The sequence below is a fragment of the Procambarus clarkii genome, chromosome 63 (assembly GCF_040958095.1).
Source record: "Procambarus clarkii isolate CNS0578487 chromosome 63, FALCON_Pclarkii_2.0, whole genome shotgun sequence".
NCBI classification, from domain to species: domain Eukaryota; kingdom Metazoa; phylum Arthropoda; class Malacostraca; order Decapoda; family Cambaridae; genus Procambarus; species Procambarus clarkii.
This window is the reverse complement of record NC_091212.1, coordinates 10259791-10284790: the sequence shown is the minus strand read 5'-3', so window position 1 is coordinate 10284790 and position 25000 is coordinate 10259791. Positions and strand designations below refer to the sequence as shown.

Here is a 25000-nt window from a genome sequence, read left to right as displayed (position 1 = left end):
CACAACCTCCTCCGCCTCCGCCTTAAGCCGACGGGCTAGCAAGACTCCCGCCACCGCCAGCAGCGCCTCCAGCACCAGCGGGACCTCCAGCACCAGCCCCACCACCACCATCACCTACACGGTGAAGATGCTAAGCCCCAAGATGCAGCGCACAATAAGAATAAACGAGAACCAGGTGTTGATGCTGGCGGAGAAGGCGCGCCATGACCACAACTACTCCGGCTACCTGTACAAGCGCTCCTCAGACTCTAACAAGTGGCAGCTGAGGTGGTTCACCCTCTACCAGGTCAGTCTCCTGCATGCAAGTCTTTCTCTTGTGTCAACAACACCGTCTTAAGTCTTTCTCTTGTGTCAACAACACCGTCTTAAGTCTTTCTCTTGTGTCAACAACACCGTCTTAAGTCTTTCTCTTGTCAACAACACCGTCTTAAGTCTTTCTCTTGTGTCAACAACACCGTCTTAAGTCTTTCTCTTGTGTCAACAACACCGTCTTAAGTCTTTCTCTTGTGTCAACAACACCGTCTTAAGTCTTTCTCTTGTGTCAACAACACCGTCTTAAGTCTTTCTCTTGTGTCAACAACACCGTCTTAAGTCTTTCTCTTGTGTCAACAACACCGTCTTAAGTCTTTCTCTTGTGTCAACAACACCGTCTTAAGTCTTTCTCTTGTGTCAACAACACCGTCTTTCACTCTCTAGTGTAGTGCGAGTATCATACAGTGTACAATTAATCACAAGAATGTTATGAATCTAAGATTAAATAACGTGTATACGAGGGTTCGAGCTCAATCTACAGCCTCGATTCTTATTAGAGATTCTTTCCATATTTCTATACACTTAATACTTCCATTAATGTAACTAAAATATTCCATTAAGATTGTTTTCCGAGCTCCTCTTATAATCTCCATTGAAATCTGTTGTCACGATGCTCGGGGCGATAATATCTCCAGTTGGTCTGCTGGCACTTCCCAGCTGTTGAGGACTGTGCCCTAGAGCACCCGAGGTGACCAGGAGCAGCAGCCACAGTGTCCAGGAGGTAGGACTCTCCAGCGGTTGTATGTGGACTCTCCTCTCATGTATCCCACACACCGGAGAGTCATATTGTATTGACCCATTCACAGTGGAGGGCCCTACTGTGTTGGTCAACACACACAGGTGGAAATATAGTAACCAAATGAGCCACAGAGACATTAGAAAGAATTTTTGTCAGTGTCAGTAATTAACAAATGGAATGCATTAGGCAGTGATGTGGTGGAGGCTGACTCCATACACAGTTTCAAGTGTAGATATGATAGAGCCCAGTAGGCTCAGGAACCTGTACACTTGTTGATTGACGGTTGAGGGGCGGGGCCAAAGAGCCAGAGCACAACCCCCGCAAGCACAACTAGGTGAGTACAACCCCTACCAGCCCCCCACTAATTGGCCACCTGGACCCCCCCCACACCCCTCTCTCCTCAAGGCCTCCCCTTTCCAACCCCCCCAACCCTCCCTACTCCACCAAGCCCTGCCTTCAACCCCCACCCCCTATACCCTCCCTTTTCCCCCACCCCACTAAGCCCTTCTCTCTCCCTCATCCCCCCCCCCCCCCAAGCCCTCCCTCTTCTTTTGCCTCCCACAAGCCCTCCTTTCTCCCCCACCCCTCCAAGCCCTCCCTTTGCCCCCCCCTCGCCAAACCAGAACCTCCCAACCCCCACGCAACCCAGGTCCCCCCCCTACCTCCTCCCCAGCCAGGACCCTCCAGGTTTACCTACTCCAGTGGAATCAACAGGAACTGAGGATGGACAAAAAAGAGTGAGCTTCAAGGTGATGTACTCAAACATAGATGAGATTTCAAGCAAGGCAAGTGAACTTAGGGAAAGAACATAAGAAGTAAACCCAAATGTAATTGGACTTACCGAAACAAAACTCTCAGCAATCATAACAAATGCGGTGTTCCCCCAGGCCTACACTGCAATAAGGAAAGAGAGGGAGGGTAGGGGGAGGAGGCGGAGTGGCCCTACTCATGAGAAAGGAATAGAGTTTCAAGGAGATGGCTATCCCAGGCTGCGAGGGGTTTGGAGACTACATAGCAGGCACCATGACGATGGGAGGACCAAGAGTAGTAGTAGCAGTGATATATAACCCTCCACCAAACGACAGAAGACCCAGGCAAGAGTATGACAGAAACAAAATGACAATTAACAATATAATTGAGAGGGCAGCCTCTGCTGCCTGGAGAATTCGATCCCATCTGCTCATCATGGGGGACTTCAATCACGTAAGGGTAGACTGGGAGAACAAGGAACCGCACGGAGAGGAAACATGGCGAGCTAAACTACTGGAGGTGGCAACAAATTTTTTTTTATGCCAGCATGTCAGGGAACCCACAAAAATGAGGGGAAACGATGAACCAGCGAGATTCGACCTAGTCTTCACTCTGAATGACTCCGACATAAGGGAAATTGACTTCAAGGCCCCAGTAGGAATGAGTGATCACAGTGTACTGACGTTTGAGTATCTGGTCGAGGAAGGGTTAAAGTACTCGTGAAAGGGAGTTGAAAGCAAAAGGCTAGCATTCCGTAAGGGAAACTATGAGGAGATAAGAAAATTCCTAACGGATATAGCTTGGGAAACAGAGCTCAGGGGAAAGACGGCCCAAGACATTATGGAATACATCACGCAGAAGTGTAAGGAGGCAGCAGAAAAGCTTATTTCAGCCCAAAAGGAAAAAAATTAAATGCAGATGAGAAACCCATGGTTAAATCAGAGATGTAAGCTAGCTAAACAACTAAGTAAAAGAGCATGGAGAAATTAGCATGCTCTCAAGTGTCCTGTTATAGAAATAACAGGACACTTGAGAGCAGAGGAGGTTACCAGAGAGCCAGGAATGAATACGTCAGGATGAGAAGATAGGCAGAAGGGCAATATGAAAACGACATAGCAAGCAAGGCTAAGACTCAACCTAAACTGCTGCACAGCCACACCAGGAGAAAGATAATAGTGAAGGAACAGGTAATGAAACTGAGGATAGGGGCAGACAGATTCCCTACAAACGACAAATAAGTGTGCAAGGAACTCAATATGAAATTCCAGGAAGTCTTCACATTAGAGCAAGGAGAAGTTCCAGAGATAAGAAAAGAAATAATTAACCAAGCACCACTAGAGGAATTTGAGATTACCAGTGGGGATGTAAGGAAGCTTTTGCTAGAGTTGGATGTGACAAAGGCTATAGGCCCAGATGGAATATCATCATGGATACTAAATGAAGGAGCAGAAGCACTGTGCCTGCCACTCTCCATGGTGTATAACAAATCACTGGTAATAGGTGAACTGCCAGAAATTTGGAAGACGGCAAACATAGTCCCAATATACAAGAAAGGGATAGACAGGAGGCACTGAACTGCAGGCCAGTGTCCCTAACCTGTATACCATGCAAGTTATTGGAGAAAAATGTGTGAAAAAACTAGTGGCACATCTGGAGCGAAGGAACTTTGTGACACAATACCAACATGGGTTCAGGGATGGCAAGTCCTGCCTAACAGGATTAACTGAATTCTACGATCAGGCAACAAAAATCAGGCAGGAAAGAGAGGGGTGGGCAGACTGCATATTTTTGGATTGCCTGAAAACCTTTGACACAGTACCACATCAGAGACTAGTGCAAAAGCTGGAGATGCAGGCAGGAGTGAAAGGGAAGGTACTCCAATGGATAAGGGAGTACCTAAGCAACAGAAGACAGCGAGTCAATGTGAGGGGTGAGGTCTCAGATTGGCGTGGCGTCACCAGTGGAGTCCCGCAGGGTTCAGTCCTTGGACCCATACTGTTTCTGATATATGTAAATGATCTATCGGAGGGTATAAAATCATTCCTCTCATTGTTTTCTGATGATGCAAAAATTATGAGGAGGATTATGACGGAGGAAGATAGTATGGGGTATAAGCTGAACTAGATAGCCTGAATGAATGGTACGACAAATGGCTACTAAAGTTCAACCCGAGTAAATGTAAGGTAATGAAACTAGGCAGTGGAAACAGGAGGCCAGACATAGGATACAGAATGGGAGATGAAGTCCTTCATGAAACGGACAGAGAGAAAGATCTAGGAGTTGATACCACGCCAAACCTATCTCCTGAAGCCCACATCAAGAGAATAACATCTGCGGCGTATGCGAGGCTGGCTAACATCAGAACTGCCTTCAGGAACCTGAAGGAGTTACTCCTGTAAGGAGTCATTCAGAACCTTGTATACCACATATGTAAGACCAATCCTGGAGTATGCGGCCCAAGCATGGACCCCGTACCTTGTCAAGCACAAGACGAAGCTGGAAAAGTTCAGAGGTATGCCATTAGGCTAGTCCCAGAACTAAGAGGCATGAGTTACGAGGAAAGGCTGCGTGAAATGCACCTCACGACGTTGGAAGACTGAAGAGGAAGGGGAGACATGATCACTACCTACAAAATTATCAGAGGAATTGACATGGTAAAGATAAACTATTTAACACAGGTGGTACGCGAACACGGTTAACTACTCTGACACTGAAAAAGTTCTTTTTAACGTCCCTGTGGCTTATTTGGGTACTCAATTTCCACCCTGTGTCCCCTTGTTCGCGTACCACCAGTGTTAAACAGCCTATCTTTATCTACCTTGCCAATTCCACTAAGAATTTTATAGGTAGTGATCATGTCTCCCGTGTGTGTGAGAATGAAACACCGAATGAATAACATATATGGCGTAGAGGGGGGTGGGGTTGAAGGGGGGGGGCACGTATCTAAAGGTCGATACGACTTGGTTATATTCATCCTGGCACCAGCACCCCACCCCCCCACCCCCCAGCATCACAGACAGTACACCGACACTCTCCTCTATAGCAACACCAGCTTGTTCTATAAGGTGCAACAATCCCAATTACGTCAAATCACTATTTAACGATACCCCTTCTCTTAATGGGATCAATAGGACCGGCCCCCCACACCCCCCCCCCCCAGCCGGCCTATGCCTATCCCGCCCCCCACACCATTCCCCCTGCAAAGTTAGGTGAGGTCACTCTTACTGGTATGGATAAATGGGTTTTCAAATATTGCGGCTGCCACACACACACACCTGCCACACACACACCTGTCACACACACTTCCGGAGGTGACACAGACCACACCTGATCCCGAGACACGTGTGGAGCCTCGTTAGGCATCTTCACTACACCTGTAGAGCTCCGTAACACATCTTCACCACACCTGTAGAGCCCCCCGTAACACATCTTCACTACACCTGTAGAGCTCCGTAACACATCTTCACCACACCTGTAGAGGTCCGTAACACATCTTCACCACACCTGTAGAGGTCCGTAACACATCTTCACCACACCTGTAGAGGTCCGTAACACATCTTCACCACACCTGTAGAGCCCCCCGTAACACATCTCCACCACACCTGTAGAGCCCCGTAAACCATCTTCACCACACCTGTAGAGCCCCCGTAACACATCTTCACCACACCTGTAGAGCCCCCGTAACACATCTTCACCACACCTGTAGAGCCCCCGTAACACATCTTCACCACAACTGTAGAGCCCCCGTAACACATCTCCACCACACCTGTAGAGCCCCCGTAACACATCTCCACCAAACCTGTAGAGCCCCCGTAACACATCTCCACCACACCTGTAGAGCCTCGTAACACATCTTCACCACACACCTGTCTAGAGTCTCATATAAAACCTCTTCACCATAGCAGCCAATATTTTTTTACGGGCTCACCATAGCCCGTGCTACTTGGAACTTTTTGTTCCAAGTAGCGAATCTTCAACAACACACCACGAAGCCACAGGTTCGATAACCTTAAGTTCTCTCGTCACTGGCACTAACAAGACGATTATCAAACCACGAACATAGTCCGAATTTTCATCTCAAATTCCTTCAAACTAATTATATATTTTTTTTACGTTCAGGAGTATTATTTCTATATATTAAATAATCATTGTAATCCAATAGCTATATATATATATATATATATATATATATATATATATATATATATATATATATATATATATATATATATATGTATATATATATATATATATATATATATATTATATATATATATATATATATATATATATATATATATATATATAAACAACATAGGTTTAAATAAATACACAGAAAAATGGCACGAAAACTCGTTCGCTGTTTATATGAATCTGGAATCAGTGTTAATATAGAGAACAGATTACCAGGTGATATAATATACACAGGATCAATCCCTCTGAATTGTTTCAAGCGTGGGTGAGACACACACACATATATATAGCCAAGATGCCTGAGTGACGTACACACTTCAAGAACACGGGGAGAGACATTCATCATGAAGAGATTAGCTCACGACCTCAGGGAACACTATGTACTGGACTGCTGCCAACCTTTCCGACAGTGTAACAGGTCTGCTCACTGGAAAGTTCAGAAGATAGAAGTTGAAGCTGTGCGCCTCAAGGTGAAAAAGATTCAGCATGAACCTGGGCACTTACGGTGTGTGTATGGAAGCGTGATGTTGGGGGTTACCAGGAGGCCATAGTTTACATGTATATTGTGACGAGTGGATGGTGGAGGATGGCAGGGTGTGGTGGCAGGGTGTGGTGTGGTGGCAGGGTGTGGTGGCAGGGTGTGGTGGCAGGTTGTGGTGGCAGGTTGTGGCGGCAGGTTGTGGTGGCAGGGTGTGGTGGCAGGGTGTAGTGGCAGGGTGTGGTGGCAGGGTGTGGTGGCAGGTTGTGGTGGCAGGTTGTGGTGGCAGGGTGTGGTGGCAGGGTGTGGTGGCAGGTTGTGGTGGCAGCGTGTGGTGGCAGGGTGTGGTGGCAGGTTGTGGTGGCAGGGTGTGGTGGCAGGTTGTGGTGGCAGGGTGTGGTGGCAGGTTGTGGTGGCAGGGTGTGGTGTGGTGGCAGGGTGTGGTGTGGTGGCAGGGTGTGGTGGCAGGGTGTGGTGGCAGGGTGTGGTGGCAGGTTGTGGTGGCAGGTTGTGGTGGCAGGTTGTGGTGGCAGGGTGTGGTGGCAGGGTGTGGTGGCAGGGTGTGGTGGCAGGGTGTGGTGGCAGGTTGTGGTGGCATGGTGTGGTGGCAGGGTGTGGTGGCAGGGTGTGGTGGCAGGACTTATATAATTACTAGATATGTGGATAATATATATCATTCACACAAGCTGTACTACAGTAGTGGACACAGACAAGGTGGGGACGTCAGTAGTGGACACAGACAAGGTGGGGACGTCAGTAGTGGACACAGACAAGGTGGGGACGTCAGTAGTGGACACAGACAAGGTGGGGACGTCAGTAGTGGACACAGACAAGGTGGGGACGTCAGTAGTGGACACAGACAAGGTGGGGGACGTCAGTAGTGGACACAGACAAGGTGGGGGACGTCAGTAGTGGACACAGACAAGGTGGGGACGTCAGTAGTGGACACAGACAAGGTGGGGACGTCAGTAGTGGACACAGACAAGGTGGGGGACGTCAGTAGTGGACACAGACAAGGTGGGGACGTCAGTAGTGGACACAGACAAGGTGGGGGACGTCAGTAGTGGACACAGACAAGGTGGGGACGTCAGTAGTGGACACAGACAAGGTGGGGGACGTCAGTAGTGGACACAGACAAGGTGGGGACGTCAGTAGTGGACACAGACGAGGTGGGGGACGTCAGTAGTGGACACAGACAAGGTGGGGACGTCAGTAGTGGACACAGACAAGGTGGGGACGTCAGTAGTGGACACAGACAAGGTGGGGACGTCAGTAGTGGACACAGACAAGGTGGGGGACGTCAGTAGTGGACACAGACAAGGTGGGGGACGTCAGTAGTGGACACAGACAAGGTGGGGGACGTCAGTAGTGGACACAGACAAGGTGGGGGACGTCAGTAGTGGACACAGACAAGGTGGGGACGTCAGTAGTGGACACAGACAAGGTGGGGGACGTCAGTAGTGGACACAGACAAGGTGGGGGACGTCAGTAGTGGACACAGACAAGGTGGGGACGTCAGTAGTGGACACAGACAAGGTGGGGACGTCAGTAGTGGACACAGACAAGGTGGGGGACGGCAGTAGTGGACACAGACAAGGTGGGGGACGTCAGTAGTGGACACAGACAAGGTGGGGGACGTCAGTAGTGGACACAGACAAGGTGGGGACGTCAGTAGTGGACACAGACAAGGTGGGGACGTCAGTAGTGGACACAGACAAGGTGGGGGACGTCAGTAGTGGACACAGACAAGGTGGGGACGTCAGTAGTGGACACAGACAAGGTGGGGGACGTCAGTAGTGGACACAGACAAGGTGGGGACGTCAGTAGTGGACACAGACAAGGTGGGGGACGTCAGTAGTGGACACAGACAAGGTGGGGGACGTCACTAGTGGACACAGACAAGGTGGGGACGTCAGTAGTGGACACAGACAAGGTGGGGGACGTCAGTAGTGGACACAGACAAGGTGGGGACGTCAGTAGTGGACACAGACAAGGTGGGGACGTCAGTAGTGGACACAGACAAGGTGGGGACGTCAGTAGTGGACACAGACGAGGTGGGGGACGTCAGTAGTGGACACAGACAAGGTGGGGGACGTCAGTAGTGGACACAGACAAGGTGGGGACGTCAGTAGTGGACACAGACAAGGTGGGGACGTCAGTAGTGGACACAGACGAGGTGGGGGACGTCAGTAGTGGACACAGACAAGGTGGGGGACGTCAGTAGTGGACACAGACAAGGTGGGGGACGTCAGTGGTGGACACAGACAAGGTGGGGACGTCAGTAGTGGACACAGACGAGGTGGGGACGTCTGTAGTGGACACAGACAAGGTGGGGGACGTCAGTAGTGGACACAGACAAGGTGGGGACGTCAGTAGTGGACACAGACAAGGTGGGGGACGTCAGTAGTGGACACAGACAAGGTGGGGACGTCAGTAGTGGACACAGACAAGGTGGGGACGTCAGTAGTGGACACAGACAAGGTGGGGGACGTCAGTAGTGGACACAGACAAGGTGGGGACGTCAGTAGTGGACACAGACAAGGTGGGGACGTCAGTAGTGGACACAGACGAGGTGGGGACGTCAGTAGTGGACACAGACGAGGTGGGGGACGTCAGTAGTGAATCTTAAATAGACCACTTCTGGCTTTGGATCTTAATATGATCCCTATAGTAGCTTTGAATCTTACATGGAATCTTACATGGAAGTGGCAGACTGGGCAGAATGTGACTTAAAACTCTTACGTATTGACCCCTTACACTCTCACACGGACCTTCTTACCCTAAACCCTCATCCTCAAAAGGCTTTTCCCTTAAAAGTTGTCTGAACACGTCGTGGCAGCTTTCACTCTTCCCCTCTTGTTCCTTCCCGGCAATGTTGAGTCGTCTGGTATCGATATATTCATGAGGTGTCTGTCAACTCTCGAGAATAACAATATCCTGGAGCCGGTGTTCGAGGCTATGGTGTGTCTGTCTGTCTGTCTGGTGGAACACTCACAAGTGTTGTGTCTTCTGCCCCCCCCCCTTTCTTATTATTGGTCTTCTGTACTCCTTCTTTCTTGTTTTCTTGCCCCCCTTTCTTTTTTTATCTTCTGCCTTGTGTTCATACTACTTATTATGTTCACCTCTTTACCATTGATGACTGTATATATATATATATATATATATATATATATATATATATATATATATATATATATATATATATATATATATATATATATATATATATATATATATGGGATACATAAGGGATAAACATAGGGGCTGCAGAAGGCTTATTGGCCCATACGAGGCATCTCCTATCTAAACACAAAGATTAATCCAGTGTAATTGGCCTGTTATGTTGGACATTGTCTTCTGTGTTGGCATCGATATGTTCTTGTCTTGTCCTTACTCTCATGGTGGGTAGAGTAAATAGTTCCGTGATTTGGGTGTTCATGGTAGGTACCATGAACATGGTAGGTACCATGAACATGGATTTGGGTGTTCATGGTAGGAGGTCCACTACCTACCATGAACACCCAAATCACGGAACTATTTACTCTACCCACCATGAGAGTAAGGACAAGACAAGAACATATCGATGCCAACACAGAAGACAATGTCCAACATAACAGGCCAATTACACTGGATTAATCTTTGTGTTTAGATAGGAGATGCCTCGTATGGGCCAATAAGCCTTCTGCAGCCCCTATGTTTATCCCTTATGTATCCCCCCATGTTTTTCACCTTCATTGTATTATCACCCTGACCTAATGCGGGTATAAAATCAACTAATATATATATATATATATATATATATATATATATATATATATATATATATATATATATATATATATATATATATATATTGTTGACAATTATATATGTAATTATTTATTTTTCAATATGTGATTAGTTTACATTCCCAGTACTGGGCTCTCTCCCTCTCTCTCTCTCTCTCTCTCTCTCTCTCTCCTCTCTCTCTCTCGTCTCTCTCTCTCTCTCTCTCTCTCTCTCTCTCTCTCTCTCGTCTCTCTCTCTCTCTCTTATCCTTCCCCTCACTCTCTCACCTTTCCACCCCTCCCCCCCTTCTCCATGCCTCTCCTTCCCCCCCCCCTCTCTCTCTCTCATAATATACAATTATATATTAGAAAGCAATCACAAACTTCTACAGTAATCAGCAAAACACATCCCCGAGTTCAGACGCCATAAAAGTGTTTCAACAAACGGTGATATATCATAAAAACTGGTACTCACCCCCCCCCAACCCCCACCCCGACTGGCCTATATGACAATCATATATCCCCCCATATATACACACTCATATATAATGCTTAGGTTAGAATGATGTGGTCAGAATAGCAAATTGCTTAAGTGGTTTTTTTTTTGAGTAAACATTCCACATTTTGCTAATATATTGTGTTGGTTTAAGCGGAGGATGAGTTGCTATAATACTCATGTTCTGTTTTCTAAATGAGTTATCTCATTATGCTTCCTCATGCACGTCACATGCCTCGTTTTCTGTGTTGTGCAACCTCTCCTATACACACACCTGTTTGTGTGTGTGTGTAACCTCTCCTACACACACACACCTGTTTGTGTGTGTGTGTAACCTCTCCCCCACACCTGTCTGTGTGTGTGCAACCTCTCCCATGCACACCTGTTTCTGTGTGTGCAACCTCTCCCCCACACCTGTCTGTGTGTGTGCAACCACTCCTACACACACACCTGTCTGTGTGTGTGTGCAACCTCTCCTACACACCTGTCTGTGTGTGTGCAACCTCTCCTACACACACACCTGTCTGTGTGTGTGTGCAACCTCTCCTACACACCTGTCTGTGTGTGTGCAACCTCTCCCCCACACACCTGTGTGTGTGCAACCTCTCCTACACACACCTGTCTGTGTGTGTGCAACCACTCCTACACACACACCTGTCGGTGTGTGCAACCTCTCCTACACACCTGTCTGTGTGTGTGTGCTACCTCTCCTACACACACACACACCTGTTTGTGTGTGTGTGTGCAACCTCTCCTACACACACTTGTTTGAGTGTGTGTGCAACCTCTCCTACACACCTGTCTGTGTGTGTGTGCAACCTCTCCTACACACCTGTCTGTGTGTGTGCAACCTCTCCCCCCACACACCTGTGTGTGTGCAACCTCTCCCACACACACCTGTCTGTGTGTGCAACCTCTCCCCCACACACCTGTTTGTGTGTGTGCAACCTCTCCTACACACACACCTGTCTGTGTGTGTGTGCAACCTCTCCCACACACACACCTGTCTGTGTGTGCTGGCACTCAAGCGCCACTCCCAGAACACATTACCATGCGGAGCCTGGTGGCTGAGTGGACAGCGCTCGGGATTCATAATCCTAAGGACCGGGGGATCGATAACGGAGATGGCGGAAATAAATGGTCAGAGTTTATTTCACCCCTGATGCACCTCTTCACCTAGAAGTAAATAGGTACCTGGGAGTTAGACAGCTGATACGGGCTGCTTCCAGGTGTACTCACCTAATTGTGCTTGTGGGGGTTGAGCTCTGGCTCTTTGGGGCTGCCTCTCAACTGTCAATCAATTGGTGTACAGATTCCTGAGCCTACTGGGCTCTATTATATCTACATTTAAAACTGTGTATGGAGTCAGCCTCCACCACATCACTGCCTAATGCATTCCATCCGTTAACTACTCTGACACTGAAAAAGTTCTTTCTAACGTCTCTGTGGCTCATTTAGGTACTCAGTTTCCACCTGTGTCCCCTTGTTCGCGTACCACCAGTGTTGAATAGTTTATCCTTGTCTACCCTGTCAATACCCCTGAGGATTTTGTAGGTAGTGATCATGTCTCCCCTTACTCTTCTGTCTTTTAGTGTCGTAAGGTGCATCTCTCGCAGCCTTTCCTCGTAACTCATGCCTCTTAGCTCCGGGACTAGTCTAGTGGCATACCTCTGAACTTTTTTCCAGCTTCGTCTTGTGCTTGACAATGTACGGGCTCCATGCTGGGGCTGCATACTCCAGGATTGGTCTTACTTATGCGGTGTACAAGATTCTGAATGATTCCTTACACAGGTTCCTGAAGGCAGTTCTGGTGTTAGCCAGCCTCGCATATGCCGCAGGCGTAATTCGTTTTATGTAGGCTTCAGGAGACAGGTTTGGTGTGATATCAACTCCTAGAACATACTCTCTGTCCGTTTCATGAAGTACTTCATTTCCCATTCTGTATCCTGTGTCTGGCCTTCTGTTTCCGCCGCCTAGTTTCATTACTTTAGCAGCCATTTGTTGGACCATTCATTCAATCTGTCCAGGTCATCTTGTAGCCTCCTACTATCGTCCTCAGTTTCAATCCTCCTCATAATTTTTGCGTCATCAGTAAACATTGAGAGAAACGAGTCTATACCCTCTGGAAGATCATTTACATATATCAGAAACAGTATAGGTCCAAGGACCGACCCCTGCGGTACTCCACTCGTAACGTCTCGCCAATCTGAGACCTCACCCCTCACACTGACTCGTTGTCTCCTGTTACTTAGGATCTCCTGTATCCAACGGAGTACCTTCCCTTTCACTCCAGCCTGCATCTCCAGCTTTTTCACTAGCCTCTTGTGTGGTACTGTGTCAAAGGCTTTCTGACAATCCAAAAATATGCCAGTCTGCCCATCCCTCTCTTTCTTGCCTGGTCGTAGAATTCAGTTAACCCTGTGAGGCAGGACTTGCCATCCCTGAACCCATGTTGATGTTGTGTTACAAAAGTTCCATCACTCCAGATGCTCCACTAGCTTTCTTCGCACAATCGTCTCCATCAACTTGCATGGTATGCAAGTTAGGGGACACTGGCCTATAGTTCAGTGCCTCCTGTCTACCTCCTTTCTTATATATCGGGACTACATTAGCTGCTTTCCAAATTTCTGGCAGTTCCCCTGTTGTCAGTGATTTGTTATACACCATGGAGAGTGGCAGGCACAGTTCTTCTGCTCCTTCCTTTAGTATCCAAGGGAAGATTCCATCTGGGCCTATAGCCTTTGTCACATCCAATTCTAGTAAACACTTCCTTACTTCCCCGCTGGTAATCTCAAACTCTTCCAGTGGTTCCTGGTTAGCTATTCCCTCTCTTATCTCTGGGATTTCTCCTTGCTCTAAGGTGAAGACCTCTTGGAATTTCTTATTCAGTTCCTCACACACTTCCTTGTCGTTTGTAGTGAATCCTTCTGCCCCTATCCTTATTTTCATTACCTTTTCCTTTACTGTTGTTTTTCTCCTGATGTGGCTATGCAGCAGTTTAGGTTGAGTCTTTGCCTTGCTTGCGATTGTCATTTTCGTATTGTCTTTCTGCCTCTCTCTCATCCTGACATATTCATTCCTGACACTCTGGTATCTTTCTCTGCTCTCAAGTGTCCTGTTATTCCTATAGTTTCTCCATGCCCTTATACTTTGCTGCTTAGCTATCCTACATCTCTGATTAAACCATGGGTTTCTCATCTTCATTTCACTATTTTCCTTTTGGACTGGGACAAACTTGTTTACTGCGTCCTTGCACTTCTCCGTGATGTAGTCCATCATGTCTTGGGCCGTCTTTTCCCTGAGCTCTGTTTCCCATGCTATATCTGTTAGGAATCTTCTTATCTCCTCATAGTTTCCCTTACGGAATGCCAGCCTTTTGTTTTCAGTACCCTTCTTCGAGATCAATAACCCTTCCTCAACCAGAAACTCTAACACCAGTGGTACTGTGGTCGCTCTTTCCTACTGGGGCCATCGAAACCGATTCTCCCTTATGTCGGAGTCGTTCAGAGTGAAGACTAGGTCGAGGCTCGCTGATTGTGTGTGTGTGTGTACTCACCTAATTGTGTGTGTGTGTGTGTGTGTGTGTGTGTGTGTGTGTTGTGTGTGTGTGTGTGTGTGTGTGTGTGTGTGTGTACTTACATATTTGTACTCACCTATTTGTGTCTGCAGGATCGATCATTGACTCTTGGATCCCACCTTTCGAGCATCGGTTGTTTACAGCAATGACTCCGGTCCTATTTTCCTATCATACCTTGGTCTTAAAATTATGAATAGTATTTGCTTCCACAACCTGTTCCTTAAGTGCATTCCATTTTCCCACTACTCTCACGCTAAAAGAAAACTTCCTAACATCCCTGTGACTCATCTGAGTTTCCAGCTTCCACCCATGTCCCCTCGTTCTGTTACTATTCCGTGTGAACATTTCATCTATGTCCACTATGTCAATCCCCTGAGTATTTTATACGTTCCTATCATGTCTCCCCCTCTCCCTTCTTTTCTAGTGTTGTAAGGCACAGTTCCTTCAGGTGCTCCTCATACCCCATCCCTCGTAGCTCAAACCTCTGAAACTTTTCCAGTTTCCTTATATGCTTCTTCAGATGGGGACTCCATGATGGTGCGGCATACTCTATGACTGGCCTCACATAGGCAGTGTAAAACACCCTAAATGCCTCCTTACTTAGGTTTCTGAATGATGTTCTCACTTTTGCCAGTGTAGAGTACGCTGCTGTCGTTATCCTATTTATATGTGCTTCAGGAGATAGATTAGGTGTTACGTCCACCCACAGGTCTCTTTCACGCATCGTTACAGGTAGGCTGTTCCCCTTCATTGTGTACTGTCCCTTTGGTCTCCTATCACCTAGTCCCATTTCCATAACTTTACATTTGCTAGTGTTGAACTCCAGTAGCCATTTCTCTGACCATCTCATATGTGTGTGTGTGTGTGTGTGTGTGTGTGTGTGTGTGTGTGTGTGTGTGTGTGTGTGTGTGTGTGTGTGTGTGTGTGTGTGTGTGTGTGTGTGCGCGCGCCCGCGCGTGTGTGTGAAATAACAAAAAATGATTGCCCGTTGAGAGACGAGCCGAAAGAGCCAGAGCTCAACTCCCGCAAGGACAATTAGGTGAGTACATTCAAGCACCACGGCCATGATTTAGCGAGAAAACACCCCTAATATGGCACAATGTTCTTCAATAATATAACAAGAACTTACTTGATGTAACATGTTGTTCTTCCCTGATATATGACACACTGTTCCCTCCCTGATATATGACACACTGTTCCCTCCCTGATATATGACACACTGTTCCTCCCTGATATATGCCACACTGTCCTTCCCTGATATATGACACACTGTTCCTCCCTGATAAATGACACACTGTTCCCTCCCTGATATATGACACACTGTTCCCTCCCTGATATATGACACACTGTTCCCTCCCTGATATATGACACACTGTTCCTCCCTGATAAATGACACACTGTTCCCTCCCTGATATATGACACACTGTTCCCTCCCTGATATATGACACACTGTTCTTCCCTGATATATGACACACTGTTCCTCCCTGATATATGACACACTGTTCCTCCCTGATATATGCCACACTGTTCCTCCCTGATATATGACACACTGTTCCCTCCCTGATATATGCCACACTGTTCTTCCCTGATATATGACACACTGTTCCTCCCTGATATATGACACACTGTTCCCTCCCTGATATATGACACACTGTTCCTCCCTGATATATGACACACTGTTCCCTCCCTGATATATGACACACTGTTCCTCCCTGATATATGACACACTGTTCCTCCCTGATATATGCCACACTGTTCTTCCCTGATATATGACACACTGTTCCTCCCTGATATATGACACACTGTTCCTCCCTGATATATGACACACTGTTCCTCCCTGATATATGCCACACTGTTCTTCCCTGATATATGACACACTGTTCCTCCCTGATATATGACACACTGTTCCTCCCTGATATATGACACACTGTTCTTCCCTGATATATGACACACTGTTCCTCCCTGATATATGACACACTGTTCCTCCCTGATATATGACACACTGTTCCCTCCCTGATATATGCCACACTGTTCTTCCCTGATATATGACACACTGTTCCTCCCTGATATATGACACACTGTTCCCTCCCTGATATATGACACACTGTTCCTCCCTGATATATGCCACACTGTTCTTCCCTGATATATGACACACTGTTCCTCCCTGATATATGACACACTGTTCCTCCCTGATATATGACACACTGTTCCTCCCTGATATATGACACACTGTTCCTCCCTGATATATGACACACTGTTCCCTCCCTGATATATGACACACTGTTCCTCCCTGATATATGACACACTGTTCCTCCCTGATATATGACACACTGTTCCCTCCCTGATATATGACACACTGTTCCTCCCTGATATATGACACACTGTTCCTCCCTGATATATGACACACTGTTCTTCCCTGATATATGACACACTGTTCCTCCCTGATATATGACACTATTCCTCCCTGACACATGCCACACTATTCCTCCCTGACACACCCCACACTATTCCCTTCCTGACACATACCACACTATCCCTCCCTGACACATCCCACACTATTCCCTCCCTGACACATACCACACTATTCCCTCCCTGACACATCCCACACTATTCCCTCCCTGACACATACCACACTATTCCCTCCCTGACACATACCACACTATCCCTCCCTGACACATCCCACATTATTCCCTCCCTGACACATACCACACTATTCCCTCCCTGACACATACCACACTGTTCCCTCCCTGATACATGCCACACTATTCCTGACACATGACACACTGTTCTTCTCACTTTGCAGAACTTACTGTTTTACTCTGAGGGTGAGTCTAGTGTGAAGCCGTCCGGAGTGATCATGCTGGAGGGCTGCTACTGTGAGCGGCTCATCACCACCAACACCAACACTAAGAACAAGGACGCCGACAAGCAGGTGAGCAACGAGTCCCAGAGTTCGATTCCTCGATGACACAAGCGGATGGACCGCGGCTTCTCCCTCTCCGTCCTGATATATCGTGTCCCATCGTATACATTATAAATTATATATGTATATAGTTTTGGCGATTTCTCCGGGTAATTGCTTTTTTATTCTGGGTGATAACAGTTCTGCTTCGCGATAACGTACCGCCGGGAGAACCAGCGTCAGTACGACCTGAAAGCGGAGACGGAGGGAGATTGCAAGGCTTGGATAGATGTGATTAGACAGGCGTCGTTCAACAAGCTGTTGTTGCAGAAGGAGGAGCTGGAGCAGAAGCACTTGCACCTCCTGCAGATCGTGGAGAGTGAGAAGACTGCCAAGTGGCAGTATACTCAGCAGTGCGAGGAACTCACCTCAGAGATCAAGAAGCTTCGTGCTGAGGTCAGTCACCCTCGGCCTCTTGTCGAGCCTCTCTCTCCCTCCTCTCTGGTGCTGAGGTCACTCACCCTCGGCCTCTTTGGCTCCTCTTTGGTGCTGAGGTCAGTCTTCCTCGGCCTCTAATGGCGCCTCTCTCCTCTCCACTCTTGTGCTGAGGTCAGTTTTCCTCAGACTTCTCCATTGCTTAGTTGAGACTTAGAAAGTCTATGATTAACATTCCCCTTTTCTTTAACGTTAAAACCCACATATTTTAATGCTATTTGAATTAGACCAAAACAATGTTTGCTTATTTCACGTTAACGACTAATTACTTTCTTAATAGCTCACGAAGACATTTCGTGAAAGAGATTACTTCTTTCATCTATTTCCGAACTTTCTAGTTTCAATTTACTGCTTAGCAAATCGTAATAATATTTTGCCCCATAATCTATAGCTTCACTCAAATTTCCAGGACCCTAATTCTTGAGTAGCCTCAAGAATTTTGGTCTGTGTCTAAAAATTCAATCATAATTCCTTTTTAACCTTCAGATTAACAACAAAGTCAATATTTATTCAGTCCCTTATGATTGATGAAGATTAAGCCACCCAGGAGGTGGCACGGGCATGAATAGCCCGTAAGAGTCCCTTATGACATGAAACGTATTTATATATGTAGCAACAACTTACACATCTCTTCTAGCCAATGTATGTATTCTGAGATGACTCCATGTGCGTTGGTTTGGCAGCTGTGTACGCTGAAGAAGGAGTGGCGGGTGGTGCCCTCACGGAGGCTAGAGGACCTGCCGGAGGACTCCGAGGAGATCAAGAAGATCAAGAAGGTCCAGAGCTTCTTCAGAGGATGGCTGTGTCGCAGGCGGTGGAAGCAGATTGTTGAGGAGTACATCAGGTCTCCGCACGCCGAGAGTATGAGGAAGCGTAACAGGTGAGAGGCAGTAAGAACAGGTGAGAGGCAGCAAGAACAGGTGAGAGGCAGCAAGAACAGGTGAGAGGCATCAAGAACAGGTGAGAGGCAGTAAGAACAGGTGAGAGGCAGTAAGAACAGGTGAGAGGCAGTAAGAACAGGTGAGAGGCATCAAGAACAGGTGAGAGGCAGGAAGAACAGGTGAGAGGCAGCAAGAACAGGTGAGAGGCAGTAAGAACAGGTGAGAGGCAGCAAGAACAGGTGAGAGGCAGCAAGAACAGGTGAGAGGCATCAAGAACAGGTGAGAGGCAGTAAGACAGGTGAGAGGCAGTAAGAACAGGTGAGAGGCAGTAAGAACAGGTGAGAGGCATCAAGAACAGGTGAGAGGCAGGAAGAACAGGTGAGAGGCAGCAAGAACAGGTGAGAGGCAGTAAGAACAGGTGAGAGGCAGCAAGAACAGGTGAGAGGCAGCAAGAACAGGTGAGAGGCATCAAGAACAGGTGAGAGGCAGTAAGAACAGGTGAGAGGCAGCAAGAACAGGTGAGAGGCATCAAGAACAGGTGAGAGGCAGTAAGAACAGGTGAGAGGCAGTAAGAACAGGTGAGAGGCAGTAAGAACAGGTGAGAGGCAGTAAGAACAGGTGAGAGGCAGTAAGAACAGGTGAGAGGCATCAAGAACAGGTGAGAGGCAGTAAGAACAGGTGAGAGGCAGCAAAAAACAGGTGAGAGGCAGCAAGAACAGGTGAGAGGCAGGAAGAACAGGTGAGAGGCAGCAAGAACAGGTGAGAGGCAGCAAGAACAGGTGAGAGGCATCAAGAACAGGTGAGAGGCAGTAAGAACAGGTGAGAGGCAGTAAGAACAGGTGAGAGGCAGTAAGAACAGGTGAGAGGCAGTAAGAACAGGTGAGAGGCAGTAAGAACAGGTGAGAGGCAGTAAGAACAGGTGAGAGGCATCAAGAACAGGTGAGAGGCAGTAAGAACAGGTGAGAGGCAGTAAGAACAGGTGAGAGGCATCAAGAACAGGTGAGAGCAGTAAGAACAGGTGAGAGGCAGCAAAAACAGGTGAGAGGCAGCAAGAACAGGTGAGAGGCAGGAAGAACAGGTGAGAGGCAGCAAGAACAGGTGAGAGGCAGCAAGAACAGGTGAGAGGCATCAAGAACAGGTGAGAGGCAGTAAGAACAGGTGAGAGGCAGTAAGAACAGGTGAGAGGCAGTAAGAACAGGTGAGAGGCAGTAAGAACAGGTGAGAGGCAGTAAGAACAGGTGAGAGGCAGCAAGAACAGGTGAGAGGCAGTAAGAACAGGTGAGAGGCAGTAAGAACAGGTGAGAGGCATCAAGAACAGGTGAGAGGCAGGAAGAACAGGTGAGAGGCAGCAAGAACAGGTGAGAGGCAGCAAAAACAGGTGAGAGGCAGCAAGAACAGGTGAGAGGCAGCAAAAACAGGTGAGAGGCAGCAAGAACAGGTGAGAGGCAGCAAAAACAGGTGAGAGACAGCAAGAACAGGTGAGAGGCAGCAAGAACAGGTGAGAGGCAGTAAGAACAGGTGAGAGGCAGCAAGAACAGGTGAGAGGCAGCAAGAACAGGTGAGAGGGCGGTGAGAGGCAGTAAGAACAGGTGAGAGGCAGCAAGAACAGGTGAGAGGCAGCAAGAACAGGTGAGAGGGCGGTGAGAGGCAGTAAGAACAGGTGAGAGGCAGCAAGAACAGGTGAGAGGCAGCAAGAACAGGTGAGAGGGCGGTGAGAGGCAGTAAGAACAGGTGAGAGGCAGCAAGAACAGGTGGGAGACAGTAAGAACAAGTGTGGCGGGCTCCTAATGTTCGTATAGTATACCTTTATGCCATTGTCTTTGTACCCTGTTCGTCATTAATATGTTTACCAACTGATAGTCGAAATGAAGTACTTAAGAGTAGATGGTTGATACTGCAAGCACATCTAGGTGAGTTTGTATACCACACACACACATATGAAGAGAAACTGAAAGAACTAAACCTGACGACGATATAAAAAAGGAGAGAGAGGGAGAGAGAAAGAGAGAGGGGGGCGGACTTGATGAAATACTTGGAGAGATTGGCAGAGTGGAAATAGATGAAATGATCACGATGAATACCAATAGTACAAAGGGATGAACAAATCCACAAGGGCCGTGACGAGGATTCGAACCTGCGTCCGGGAGCATCCCAGACACTGCCTTAATCGACTGAGCTACGACAGGGTTAAAAGGGTTGAAACCGAAGTTCTACTGAACTTACTGGATCCCGTAGCTTCTCCGAGGCACAAAAGGATCATGAGTGGAAACTTAGGCTCAAATGAGTCATAAAGATGTTAGAAAGTTTTTATTTTGCCTAAGAGTAGTGGGAAAATGGGATGAGCTAAAGGAACAGGTTGTACACACAAGCTCCATTTATAATTGTAAAAGAAGAAATGATAGGGCAAATAGACCAAGAGTCATTGCTTTAGACAACCGGCTGATGGAAAGGCGGGGTCCCAAGAGCTAATGCTCGATCCTGCAGGCACAAATATGAGTATACACACACACGTTTTGCGTCCCAGTTGATTGACAGTTGAGAGGCGGGACCAAAGAGACAGAGCTCAACCCCCGCAAACACACCTAGGTGAGTACACGAGAGGAATTGCCAAGTAGGACAAGGAAAGCTTCTTCAAAGTGAGAAAAGTAGGAAATGTAAGTAACTACGCCTAACCTGTACAAGCAGAATGCACAGAAAGAAGTTCTGGAAACCGCTTTCAGTCACAACTTTCAGGCCAAATTCGACAAAGAATTCGACCGTCAGAATCAGTGGCGGATTTTGGCATAAGCTAAACAAGGTACAGCTTAGAGCCTCACAATCCGCAGGAGCCTCAAAAATGTCAGCGAAATAATAAATATGCAATCAGTAAATGTATTCATTTGAAAATAATTTGCATTTTTTTACTTTAAATAACCTTGCTATTAAATAATTAAAGGCATTTATATGTTTTCATTTTGTTGGTGGCGACCCAAGATCCTATTTTGGTATGCACTTTAGTAAGACCTTCTGGGGTATGTTTTTAACGAGAGGCCTCGGTGCTTGGTATAGCTCATATGGCTCATATATCTTTATATTGCTCACCAAGTATAAATCCAGCACTGGTCAGAATGGTTCAGTTATAACGCAATAAGTATAAGGGTAGTGGGCGTAGCATGACACTTGCCTGCATAGAGACTTAACAAAAAGTACTAATAGGTAAGTACCACTCATGCATACACATGACCAATCTGCAGCTAGATTACTAATGATTTGTCTAAACCACCCTATTGAGTTTCTTGCGTTTTGTGAGTTGTTACAAACGAAGAGATCCAACAACATCTATATGCTTGTGATATTCAACTTCACTGGCCGTTATAGGGCTGATGAGCGGTTAGCCATTCCTACCACTCCCGTCAGGACTTCAGAGCGTAGCCTCATTAGCTACGAAATTTTCGCTTCGTGTTGAATATTTTCGTATATTTCCTACACTAATACAGTTAGTCAGAGTTAATAGTATCTGACATAGACAAGTGAACTTGTTGTGTTTCACCAACGAATACAGTTTAGAAAGGTTTAACAGCCATCTGGCAACTTCACTTCTGGCCATCCTCTCAAATTGTAAACAATGAATTTATCATGATCTTAGACTCTCAACTGGAGTATGAAGTTTAGTAAGTTTAGTCATTTATTATGCACCCCATTCCCATCCCGTGCGCGGTGGTACGTCATATGTTTGTTAGATAAAAAGCGCAGTTTCTCAACTCCTGGATTACGAAATTTAATTGAAAAATCACGCCCCAGAGTGCGGGAGAGCATAAATGTAGCTTAAGGCAGTCAAAAATATAAATATATTAAAAAATATGTTAATTAATTAAGTGGCTGTGATTGTGATGACATTTCAAAATCAAAGATATTAACGTACTCATAATGTCTCAGCCATTATGCCCTGAAATACTTATATTTCGTACTATAAGTGAAGGAAAGTATTTGAGTTGACATTTCGCTATTTAAAAAACATGATTCCATTGCCTAACTTGCAAGGGCGGGTAGCGTCGTTTTGAAATTATCATGAAGCTTGGACGTTTCTCTTGCACACACTGATGGTACAAGGACGGGGTTCAGAGGTATGCCACCACACTAGTATCCGTGCTGAGGGGTATGAGCTATGAGGAGAGACAACGGGAACTAAACCTCACTTCGCTGGATAACAGAAGTTATGGGAGAACATGATCACTACATGCAAGATTCTCGGAGGAATTGATAGGGTAGATAAAGACAATTTATTTAACATAGGGAGCACACGCACAAGGGGACACAGGTGGAAACTAAGAACCCAGATGAGCCATAGAGAGATTAGACGTAACCTTTTCAGTGTCAGAGTAGTTAACAAATGGAATGCATTAGGCAGTGATGTGGTTTAGGCAGACTCCATACACAGTTTTATATATAGAAATGATAGAGCCCACTAGGTTCAGAAATCTGTACACCAGTTGATTGACGGTTGAAAGGCGGGACCAAAGAGCCGAAGCTCAACCCCCGCAAGCGCAACTAAGTGAGGTCACAATGATGACGCAACACACTGATGACACAACACACACATGACACAACACACTGATGACACAACACACACATGACACAACACACACAGACACAACACACTGATGACAAAACACACTGATTACACAACACACTGATGACACAACACACACATGACACAACACACTGATGACACAACACACTGATGACACAACACACACTGATGACACAACACACTGATGACACAACACACACTGATGACACAACACACACTGATGACACAACACACTGATGACACAACACACACTGTCACAACACACACTGATGACACAACACACTGATGACACAACACACACTGATGACACAACACACACTGATAACACAACACACTGATGACACAACACACTGATGACACAACATACTGATGACACAACACACACATGACACAACACACACATGACACAACACACTGATGACACAACACACTGATGACACAACACACTGATGACACAACACACACATGAAACAACACACTGATGACACAACACACTGATGACACAACACACACATGACACAACACACTGATGACACAACACACACATGACACAACACACACATGACACAACACACTGATGACACAACACACTGATGACACAACACACACATGACACACACACTGATGACACAACACACTGACGACACAACACACTGATGACACAACACACTGATGACACAACACACTGATGACACAACACACACATGACACAACACACACATGACACAACACACTGATAACACAACACACTAATGACACAACACACACTTGACACATCACACATGACACAACACACACATGACACAACACACTGATGACACAACACTTACATGACACATCACACATGACACAACACACATGACACAACACACTGATGACACAACACACACTGACACAACACACTGATGACACAACACACACATGACACAACACACTGATGACACAACACACTGATGACACAACACACACATGACAAAACACACACATGACACAACACACACATGACACAACACACACATGACACAACACACTGATGACACTACACACACTGACGCAACACACTGATGACATGACACAACACACACATGACACAACACACACTGATGACACAACACACACTGATGACACAACACACTGATGACACAACACACTGATGACACAACACACACATGACACAACACACTGATGACACAACAACACATGACACAACACTCACTGACACAACACACACATGACTCAACACACACATGACACAACACACACATGACTCAACACACACATGACACAACACACACATGACACAACACACACTGACACAACACACTGATGACACAACACACTGATGACACAACTCACTGATGACACAACACACTGATGACACAACACACTGATGACACAACACACTGATGACACAACACACACTGACACAACACACTGATGACACAACACACTGATGACACAACACACACTGACACAACACACTGATGACACAACACACACTGACTCAACACACTGATGACACAACACACTGATGACACAACACATTGATGACACAACACACTGATGACACAACACACACTGACACAACACACTGATGACACAACACACACATGACACAACACACACTGATGACACAACACACACATGACACAACACACTGGTGACACAACACACTGATGACACAACACACTGATGACAACACATTGATGACACAACACACTGATGACACAACACACACTGACACAACACACTGATGACACAACACACACATGACACAACACACACTGATGACACACACACACATGACACAACACACTGATGACACAACACACTGATGAC

General features: G+C 46.6%; 1 protein-coding gene across 1 annotated transcript in view; it reads left to right on the top strand.

Moving 5' to 3' along the window:
- The window catches only part of LOC138349787 (ras-specific guanine nucleotide-releasing factor 1-like), an 86605-nt gene that overhangs the window by 56611 nt on the left and 4994 nt on the right, over positions 1 to 25000 (top strand). Inside the window, exons 2-5 of the mRNA XM_069308845.1 lie at positions 1 to 286; positions 17117 to 17245; positions 17417 to 17671; positions 18394 to 18590. The exon at positions 1 to 286 is cut by the window's left edge and continues 964 nt beyond it. Of these exons, the coding sequence (XP_069164946.1) occupies positions 128 to 286; positions 17117 to 17245; positions 17417 to 17671; positions 18394 to 18590 (740 nt within the window). The 5' untranslated portion in view covers positions 1 to 127. The remainder of the gene's footprint in view (positions 287 to 17116; positions 17246 to 17416; positions 17672 to 18393; positions 18591 to 25000) is intronic.